Source organism: Bos indicus x Bos taurus, chromosome 15 (assembly GCF_003369695.1).
Source record: "Bos indicus x Bos taurus breed Angus x Brahman F1 hybrid chromosome 15, Bos_hybrid_MaternalHap_v2.0, whole genome shotgun sequence".
Classification (NCBI taxonomy): Eukaryota; Metazoa; Chordata; class Mammalia; order Artiodactyla; family Bovidae; genus Bos; species Bos indicus x Bos taurus.
Window position 1 is genome coordinate 2280825 of NC_040090.1, and position 10931 is coordinate 2291755.

Below are 10931 nucleotides of genomic sequence, written 5' to 3' on the forward strand. Positions count from 1 at the left end.
ATTTTAGGAAGCCCGAGATCAAAAGATTTAGGCTTTTTGAATAAGAAATCTACATGAAAAAAAAAATGATTTACATTGTCGCTCAGCACATCTACCCACCTAATGCGTACAGTAGAAATAAAACTTTCATGGAGCCCTAGCGTATTTTTATCTGAAACATACCTTTACTTCCTGTGCTTTTCTATCTTCTCTATTAGTTTCAGGCACACAACACAGTGGTTTGATATTTGTATATATAGTAAAATGATCATCAGAGTAAGTCTTGATAACAGCTGTCACCATGTATAGATACAACTTTTTCAAATATGCAGTGTAGCATTATTGCCTGTAATGTACATTATATTCCCATGATTTATTTTGTAACTGAAGTTTGTCTCATCTGACTCTTTCACCCCCGTCACCCACCCTCCACTCCCCCGTCTCTGACAGCCATCAGGATGAACCATCCTGGATTCATCTTGTGATCTAAACGTATTTCACTAAGTAAGACTGACTCTTGAACAACATGAGATTTAGGGGCAGTGACCCTCAGCACAGTCAAAAATCTGCATTTAACATGCGATTGACTCTATTTCTTAGACCTCAGATAAATCATAGTTGCTTGGTTGATAATCTCATTCTTCACACTGTTCACCTCCAGAAAGACAGTGATATATCACTTTTTTCTCAGGTGATAATCTAATAGGAGAGCTGAGAAGATCAAATGAAATATTTATTCTTCTCAGACTACTTGGCATATGGTAAGTGCTCAATGAATAGGAGTGATGTCTTGCTTAGGAACGACAGTGATAAAAGTATAAATGGGGACTTCCCTGGCAGTCCAGGGGTTCAGATTTTGCCTTCTAGTGCAGGGGGTGTGGGTTTGATCCCTGGTCAGGAAGCTAAGACCCCACATGCCTCAGGGCCAAAATAACCTATATGTGAAACAGAAGCAATATTGTAACAAATTCAATAAAGATTTCAAAACTGGTCCACATCAAAAAAAGTCTTCAGAAAAAGTAATCTGCAGAGGAAGCACAACTTTCAACCGGTATAAAAATAAGCAATAGACATTAGCAGTATGTATGTGCTCAGTCACGTCCAACTCTTTGTGACCCCAGGGACTGTAGCCCGTCAGGCTCCTCTGTCCATGGGATTCTCCAGGCAAAAACGTGGGACTGGGCTGCCATTTCCTCCTCCAAGTCATCTTTCCTTCCCAGGGATCGAACCTGCATCTTCTGCACTGCAGGCAGGTTCTTTACCTGCTGAGACATCAGGGAAGCCCAAGCAATAGGTATTTTGTACATAATGAAGTGGTTGTTTGGAATAGCTGAGTGGGGTCAGGAACTAATGAATACAGTGCATGCCTTTACAGATGGCAAGATGCAGGTGAGAAGCTGCCAGTCTCAGGGTTATTGGGAACCTTATATTGATAGATACAATGGTCATCTAGGTTAAATGCACCCATCCCAGCCCATTTTAGTTCACTGATTCCTAAAATGTCAATGTTAAGTCTTGCCGTCTCCTGCTTGACTGCTGCCAATTCGCCTTGATTCATGGACCTGACATTCCGGGATCCTATGCAGTATTGTTAGAACTGGACATGGAACAACAGACTGGTTTCAAATCAGGAAAGGAATATGTCAGACTGTATATTGTCACCCTGCTTATTTAACTTATATGCACAGTACATCATACGAAATGCTGGGCTGGATGAAGCATAAGCTGGAATCAAGAGTGCTGGGAGAAATATCAACAACCTCAGATATGCATATGATGCCACTCTTATGGCCAAAAGCAAAGAACTAAAGAGCCTCTTGATGAAAGTGAAAGCGGAGAGTGAAAAAAGTTGGCTTAAAACTCAACATTCAGAAAACGAAGATCATGGCATCTGGTCCCATCACTTCATGACAAATAGATGGAGAAGCAATGGAAATAGTCACAGACTTTATTTTTTGGGGCTCCAAAATCACTGTAGATGGTGACTGCAGCCATGAAATTAAAAGATGCTTGCTCCTTGGAAGAAAAGCTATGACCAGCCTAGGCAGCATATTCAAAAGCAGAGACATTACTTTGCCAACAAAGGTCCGTCTATTCAAGGCTATGGTTTCTCCAGTGGTCATGTGTGGATGTGAGAGTTGTACTATAAAGAAAGCTGAGTGATGAAGAATTGATGCTTTTGAGCTGTGGTGTTGGAGAAGACTCTTGAGAGTCCCTTGGACTGCAAGGAGATCCAACCAATCCATCCTAAAGGAAATCAGTCCTGAATATTCATTGGAAGGACTGATGCTGAAGCTGAAACTCCAGTACTTTGGCCACCTGATGCAAAGAACTGACTCATTGGAAAAGACCCTGATGCTGGGAAAGATTGAAGGCAGGAGGAGAAGGGGATGACAGGATGAGATGGTTGGATGGCATCACCAAGTCAATGGACATGAGTTTGAGTAAGCTCCGGGAGTTGGTGATGGACGGGGAGGCCTTGTGTGCTGAAGTCCGTGGGGTCACAAAGAGTTGGACACGACTGAGCAAATGAACTGGACTGAGCAAATGAACTGGACTGAGCTATACTGACAGTGGTGTCAAGGCGTGCTCGAGTCATTCAGGTGACGGAATGTGCATGAGTCATTTTCCATGCATCAATAATTCATCCATTTTGCTTCCCTTGTTCTGAAGGTGAAACATCATTTCAAAATGCCCTTCATGGAGAACAGCACTGAGGTGAATGAGTTCAGACTCTTGGGACTGACGGATGCCCCAGAGTTGCAAGTCCCCCTGTTTATAATATTCACGTTCATATATCTCATCACTCTCACTGGAAATCTTGGGATGATCACGTTGATCCTGCTGGACTCTCGTCTCCACACCCCCATGTATTTTCTCCTCAGCAACCTCTCTCTGGTGGATTGTGTTTAGTGACTCCCAAGGTGATGGCTGGGCTTCTCACTGGAGATAAGGTCATCTCCTACGGGGGGTGTGTTGCTCAGATGTTCTTCTTTGTGGCCTTTGCCAGTGTAGACTGTCTGCTCCTGGCTGTCATGGCCTGTGACCGGCATGCCGCCATGTGTAAGCCTCTACATTACGCCAGCACTGTGACCCCCTGTGTGTGCGCTCAGACGGTCACGGCCTGCTACGTCTGGGGCTTTGCTGAGTCTGCCATCCACACTGGATTCGCTTTCTGCCTCTCCTTCTGCCGTTCCAATGTGGTCCATCACTTCTTCTGTGATATTCCTCCAATCCTGGCTCTTTCCTGCTCTGATATCTACGTAAATGAGATGGTTCTCTTTATTCTAGCAGCTTTCAATGTCTTTTTTGCCCTGATGGTAATTGTGAGCTCCTATCTGTTTATATTCTTTGCCATCCTGAGAATGCGCTCAGCAGAGGGACGGAAGAAAGCCTTTTCCACCTGATCTTCTCACCTCACTGCTGTCACCATCTTCTATGGAACTGTGATCTTCATGTACTTACAACCAAGTTCTAATCATTCTATGGACACCGACCAGATGGCATCTGTGTTCTATACAATAATCGTACCCATGTTGAACCCTCTCGTCTATAGTCTAAGGAATAAAGAGGTTAGTAATGCTTTCAGGAAGCCATTGAGAAGATGAAGCTTCTGTTCAGTACACAGATTTAATTAAAGAGATTATACAATATGTATTGCTAATCCATTATCTATTATTTTGTGATAAACTCCCAAGAAACTTAGTGGCTAAAGTAGTAGTTAAAGTGAAAGTGTTCATTGTTCAGACGTGTCCAACTCTTTGTGACCACAAAGACTGTATCCTGCCAGGCTCCTCTGTCCATGGGATTCTCCAGGCAAGAGTGTTGCAGTGGGTTGCCATTCCCTTCTCCAGGGGATCATCCTGACCCAGAGATTGAATCCAAGTCTCCTGTATTGCAGACAGATTCTTTACCACTTAAGCCACCAGGGAAGCTTAAAACAACTGTTTATTATTTCTCTTAGTTCTATGGTTGGCAGGATGTTTATTTTTCTGCTTTCACATGGACTCATGAGGATGCCTATTTTCTGCATGGTTAGCTGGGCTGAAAGTTTAAAGATGTCCTTATATATCTGGATGCTGACTCTGGCACTCTCTATCTCTTCTACACATGGTCTTTGATCCTCCAGAGGCTGGAAAAGCTTTCTCTCATAATATTTTCAGGCTAACATTCTCACAGTGTGATAGCAAAACTAAAAATCTTCTTAAAGTCCAGACTCCCAACTCATGACATTTTTTTTTGACCATGTTATACTAATCAATGCATGTCAAAAGGATGGTCAAGATCCAAACATGAAGAAAAAGACTCTGTCTCTTGAGGAAAAGAACTGCAAAGAATTTCTACCCATAATTTATTTATCACAATTAGGTTAAACTTCTGTAACAAAGAGAGACAAAATACAGTGGATTTTAAACTAGAACTATTTATTTCTCAAATAGTGGTAGCTAATGCAGCATGGTGAAAATGAATTATCTAGACAACTTGTGTGTCTCTGATATCCTGGGACCAAGTTCATTCCACATTGTCTCTTTCCACCATTGCCTAGAGTCTTGAAAGTCTGTCTTCATTATAATTATTATATCTAGAGGAAAGGAGAAATAGGTAAACTAGAGGAAAAATAATTTCTTTTCAAGAAAGTGATGTAGATGCTGTACACATTATTACTGAATACATTCCATTGGCAAGAATTTACCATAAGCTGTAGCAACATGAATGTATTTGGGTAGTTTCGGCTCAGTGGTAGGGATTGCATTGAATTTGTAGACTGCTTGAGGTAGTATGGCTGTTTATTTTTTATTTTTTTAATATAAATTTATTTTAATTGGAGGCTAATTACTTTACAATATTGTATTGGTTTTGCCATACATCAACATGAATCCACCATGGGTGTACATGTGTTCCCCATCCTGAACCCACCTCCCACCTCCCTCCCCATATCATCCCTCTGGGTCATCCCAGTTCACCAGCCCCAAGCATCCTGTATCATGCATCGAACCTGGACTGGCGATTCATTTCATATATGATATACATGTTTCAATGCCATTCTCCCAAATCATCCCACCCTCGCCCTCTCCCACAGACTCCAAAAGACCGTTCTATACATCTGTGTCTCTTTTGCTGTCTCGCATACAGGGTTATCGTTACCATCTTTCTAAATTCCATATATATGCGTTAGTATACTGTATTGGTGCTTTTATTTCTGGCTAGGCCTGGCATGCTGCGATTCATGGGGTCGCAAAGAGTCGGACACAACTGAGCGACTCATCTGATCTGATCTGATCACTCTGTATAATAGGTTCCAGTTTCACCCACCTCATTAGAACTGATTCAAATGTATTCTTTTTAATGGCTGAGTAATACTCCATTGTGTATATGTACCACAGCTTTCTTATCCATTCATCTGCTGATGGACATCTAGGTTGCTTCCATGTCCTGGCTATTATAAACAGTGCTGTGATGAACATTGGGGTACGTGTGTCTCTTTCAATTCAGGTAGTATGGCTGTTTTAACAATATTAAGTCTTCTGATCAATGAATATAGACTATCTTTCGTTTTTTTGTATCATCTTTGGTTTTTTTAAACAATGCTTTGTAATTTTCAGTGTACATCCAAGTCTTTCAATTCTTTGATTAAGCTTATCCTTAAGTATTTAATTCCTTTTGATGCTATTGTAAATCAGTTGAGCCTCAAACACTCCTCAACATTAGAGGCATAGGCCCTCTGCACAGTTAAAAAATCATATATAAGTTTAAAACAAATTGTGATTCTACATCTGCAGATTCAAACAACCATAGATTGTGTACTACTCTTATACATACTTAGTGAAAAATAATCAACATATGAGTGGACCCATTCAGTTTAAACCCATGTTGCTCAAAGCTCAACTGTACAGCTATTAATTTCCTTTCCAAATTGTTCATTGTTGGTGGGTTGGGAAAAGGAAGAGCTGTTTTCTGCAAAAGAGACACATAAGGAAATATTTAGAGTGATAGAACTAGTCTATATAGTACTGGGATGATAGATACTTGACTATGCATTTGTCAAAACAATGAGACTATCTTCCTGATGGTTCAGACGGTAAAAGAAACTACCTGCAATGCAGGAGACCTGGGGTCAATTCCTGGGTCAGAAAGATCCCCTGGAGAAGGGAATGGCTACCTGGCTCCAGTATTCTTGCCTGGAGAATTCCATGGACAGAGGAACCTGGTGGGCTACAGTCCATGGCGTTTCAAAGAGTCAGACACGACTGAACAACTAACACTTTCACTTTCACTTTTCCTTTCATGGAACTATCTATATCTATATAAATATAGATATCTATTTGTCTCTATATATCTATATCTATATCTATATATCTATACTCCAGGTTTCTCTGCTTAGAGGGCCAGTAATAAGTGATGCCCAGTAGCAATAACTATACCCAACACACCACTCAATACTAAATATCATTATCTAATAAAAGGAAGGAGAGAAGAGGAGGAGAAGGGGACAGAGGATGAGATGGTTGGATAGCATCACTAACTTGATGGACACGAGTTTGAGTAAACTCCAGGAGTTGGTGATGGACAGGGAGGCCTGGCGTGCTGCAGTCCATGGGGTCTCAAAGAGTCAGACATGACTGAGCAACTGAACTGAACTGAATAAAAGGAAGTCCCATGGATGGAGGAGCCTGGTGGGCTGCAGTCAATGGGGTCGCTGGAGTCGGACACGACTGAGCGACTTCACTTTCACTTTTCACTTTCATGCATTGGAGAAGGAAATGGCAACCCACTCCAGTGTTCTTGCCTGGAGAATCCCAGGGACGGGGGAGCCTGGTGGGCTGCCGTCTCTGGGGTTGCATAGAGTCGGACACGACTGAAGCGACTCAGCAGCATGGTTCTTTGGAGAACTAGCTGATGATAGGATTGGGACAAGGATAATACAGAATGAACCTGGAATACCTTGTAGTTCCAGAAAATAAGGAGGAACCCAAAAGACAAAAGGGTTGGGGCATATTAGAAGGAAACAGGAGTAAAACTGAAAGTGCTCCCAGTAGCCAAAGATGGAGCAATTTGAACAATGCAATAACCATGGTACCAAAGTGTAACCCAAAGTATAAAACAAATATACATGACTCCATGCTGATATAAATAACAAACAAATAAATAATTCTTCCTTATATAGAAAAATTCTAAGCTATATATTTAGACTTCCATTAGAAGGTAGAGTATATTCCCTTCTACCTTAAAGGTGGGCTGAACTTAATGACTTCTCTCTGGAGTACAGATTGAAAGGAGAAGAGTTAGCACTACATTGAAGAACCTGCAAAAGTATCTTGAGCAGGTGGTCGAGGTTAACATCCCCCAGTGACAAGTCTTGTTGGTAAAATGCATTATCTGATAGGATGTGATACAAAGGCCACTTATCCTTTCTCAAACTTATACATTCTGTATAACTGGGACCAAAAAATCAGCAAACATATGTTGAAAGACTTTCAACAAAACACTGGTCCAGTACTCCTTAAGGATATTAAGTTAAAGAAAAATAAGGAAAGACTGAGAAACTGTCACAAATCAGAGGAGAATAAAGAGAGATAACTAATATATGCAGTGTTGTGTCCTTGATTAGATTTGTGAGAGCAAAATGACATAATTGAAAATATCAGTAATAATCTGAATAAATTATTGAAGTTTTAGATAATAGCAACATGTCAATATTCGTTTCTTAGTTTTGACAAATATGATAAAATGTTAAAAATAGAGGAAACTGGGTGAGAATTATGTAAGTCTTAGAATCATTCGAGTTAAATGAATAATTATTTATGAAGAAATTTTGCAAATTGTATCAGGTAGGAAACTTATAGTCTCATAGTTTGCCTTTTTGATTTACTAAATAAAATTCATTTCATGTGTTATTTTCCCCTTAATGAAAAATCACTAATGAAAAATTTAGATGATTTGATATTAATCATTTAATACTGTTGGTTTCCAAAAAAATTAATTTGTCCAAAAGTACAAACAGTGAGTGAGAATATAGATAAAAAAGCTGTATCTCCTGAAATGCTCTAAAATTATTATCTGAAGAATTCTCTAAAGAGTAGTGAACTATAATTATCAGTGATTCAGATATATTGACTTCTGGACACCAAATTGAATTCTTTAAACAAACGTTTATTGAACTATTAGTATGAATCCGGTCATTATTCATGTACTGTGCATGAAGTTGTTCATAAAGAAGACAAGGTCACTCCTCTTGTGTACTGTGTGTTTTAAGGAGAAAGGTAAATAACTGAATCAAGAAGGAAATAAAGTTCTTTCCTGGTGGTGCAGTGGCTAAAACTCCATGCTCCCATTGCAGGGGGCCTGGGTCCGAACTCTTAACAGATCCTACATGCCACCGTGAGGATCTCACATGCCTCAGCTAAGACCTGGCACAGTCAAATCATTAATTGTAAAAAGCCTTAAGAAAAGAAATACATAGGGTTTGGGCAGTGACCAGAGCAAAGAAAAATAAAGCAAGGAACGTAAGAAGGGAACAGTGTCCACGGGCCGGGCTAACTATGACATGGTAACCATGAAGCAAGCCTGAAGGAAGAGCGGGAGCCTTTGGTCATTACAAACAGCGAGTACAAAGACCCCGGGGAAGAAGCACGCTGAGATTGTCCAGGAACAGCGAGGAACGCGGCGTGAAAGAAGCGGGTGAGTGCCCGGAACAGGGAGGGCACCACGTGGCTCATCTAAAACCGGAGGGTTTATGAGTGAGCGGCTTTAGCCATTGTATAGTCTTTCCAGGGAGGAAAATGGATGACATGATTATCAGTGCATTTTTTTTCAAAATGTTAGAGACTGTAGTCATGTACGGGACAGCTGGAAAGTTCCGTTATTATTGACTGATCACCTTTTCTTGTACTGTGGGCTTCTTGCTTCTCAAGATTATCCTGTGACCTTACTCTTTGTACCAGATGACACACTAAAGACAGAGATTTTGATTTCTGTAAAATGTTACATATATGTGGTGCTGAATAAATCATCCAATAAAATCATATATTTTTATTAAAAATCCATGTCACAATTTTCCTCATTCTGGACTCTGGAAACAGTTTCTCAGCTAGATAAACAATGTCAGACATGAACATATATTGATTATTTTAAATTTTTATTTAAAAGCTGGCGATACTCCAACTCCTTTAACAAATTTCTCACTCCTGTGTGTATGCGCACTTACGAGATTCTTAAATATGCTTCTGGTAGTGGGTTTCTGCGTGCAGTGTTTTCATATATGCTAGCGTTGCCACTGCAGTACTCTTGCCTGGAAAATCCCATGGACGGAGGAGCCTGGTGGGCTGCAGTCCATGGGGTCGCACAGAGTCAGACGCGACTGAGCGACTTCACCTTCACTTTTCACTTTCATGCATTGGAGAAGGAAATGGCAACCCACTCCAGTGTCCTTGCCTGGAGAGTCCCAGGGACGGGGGAGCCTGGTGGGCTGTCATCTCTGGGGTCGCACAGAGTCGGACACGACTGAATCGACTCAGCAGCAGCACCATTGCCACATGATAAAGATAATATCAACATGCGAATAAATCAAATATAATTAACAAAATTCACTACAAGCAGGATTTTAATATTCTTAAGGTCCCCTCTGGCCATCCTCAATCAACTATCACATATTTGAACTTAATTTTTTTGTTTTTCTAGACGATAGGTTTTCAAAAAAGGAATGGTGTTACTGTAGTAATTTAGGTGCAGTACAAGCCTTAAAATGTGAATTACTGCATGATGACGGTCTGAGGGGAAAGAAACTAAGTCATTTGGATCCTACAACTTTCAAAGGTGTAGCTTCGAAAATTATGCCTTCTTACCCACCTTCTTGAAAGCGTTTTTGACCTCCTTGTTTATAGACCAAGGGGCTGAGCAGGGGGATGACCATGGTATAGCACACAGACGCAATTTTGTCTGTGTCCATGGGATGACTGGAGCTGGGCTGAGAGTACATAAAGATGCCTGTCCCATAGAAGATGGAGACTGTGGTGACGTGAGACACGCAGGTGGATAAAGCCTTCTGATATCCCTCAGCCGAGTGCATCTTCAAGATGGTGGTAAATATGAACAAATAGGAAATCAAGATAACCAGGAGGGCAAACTCAATACCGAAACTTGCCACCACGTGGAGAATCAGCTCACTGATATGTTTATCAGAGTAAGAGAGAGCCATGACTGCTGGAATATCGCAGAAAAAGTGGTGGAGCACATTGGCCCTACAGAAGTAGAGCCGGAAAACGTCTCCCGTGTGGACGGAGGCATTCAGGAAACCACAGAAGTAGGGACCCATAGCCATACAAGTACACACACTTGCTGTCATGGTGGTGTTATAACATAGGGGGTTGCACATTGCTGCGTAGCAGTCATAGGCCATTGAGGCCAACAGGTAACTTTCCACAGTGGCAAATGCTGCAAAAAAGAACCTCTGAGCAGTGCATACATTGTAGGAGATGACCTGGTCTCCTACAAGGAGCCCAGCCATCACCTTGGGAGTGACAGCTGTGGAGTAGCAAAAGTCCACCAGAGACAGATTTGTAGGGGAAAAGTACATGGGAATGTGGAGACGAGACTCCAAGAGAATCAGCAGGATCAGTCCCAACCACATTGACAAGATAAATGAGCAGGAATATTATAAAGAGGGGGACCTGCAGTCCGGGGGCACTGGTGAGTCCCAGCAGGATGAATTCAGGCACTCCTGTATTATTCCTCATGGATGCAGTTTTTGAATCACAGGAGGTCCTATGGCAAAGAAAAAGAAAGGAGCACAGTGATAAACAAATGGGAGATTGAAAGTGAAATTAATTCAGCATTGTGGGCGCATATGTGCATATATACACATATACAAATATTTCGTGAATGGGATAATTTGAACTTCTCCACATCTGAAGTACAGACTAAACAAAATTTAAGCCACAAAGTATCTGTAGAGT

General features: G+C 41.2%; 1 protein-coding gene and 1 pseudogene across 1 annotated transcript; one reads left to right on the forward strand and one right to left on the reverse strand.

Annotated features, from left to right (window-relative positions):
* Positions 1 to 2670: 2670 nt before the first annotated feature.
* On the forward strand, positions 2671 to 3587 carry LOC113904629 (annotated as a pseudogene).
* A 6230-nt stretch (positions 3588 to 9817) lies between these two features.
* Positions 9818 to 10606, reverse strand: LOC113904630 (olfactory receptor 5B2-like). The gene has a single exon (XM_027561757.1). The coding sequence runs from the start codon at positions 10604 to 10606 to the stop codon at positions 9818 to 9820; it is 789 nt and encodes a 262-aa protein (XP_027417558.1).
* Between the last annotated feature and the right edge of the window lie 325 nt (positions 10607 to 10931).

Bases quoted from the DNA above. Each gene is read 5' to 3' on its own strand.
- LOC113904630 (XM_027561757.1), bottom strand. From the start codon at position 10,606: ATGTGGTTGGGACTGATCCTGCTGATTCTCTTGGAGTCTCGTCTCCAC.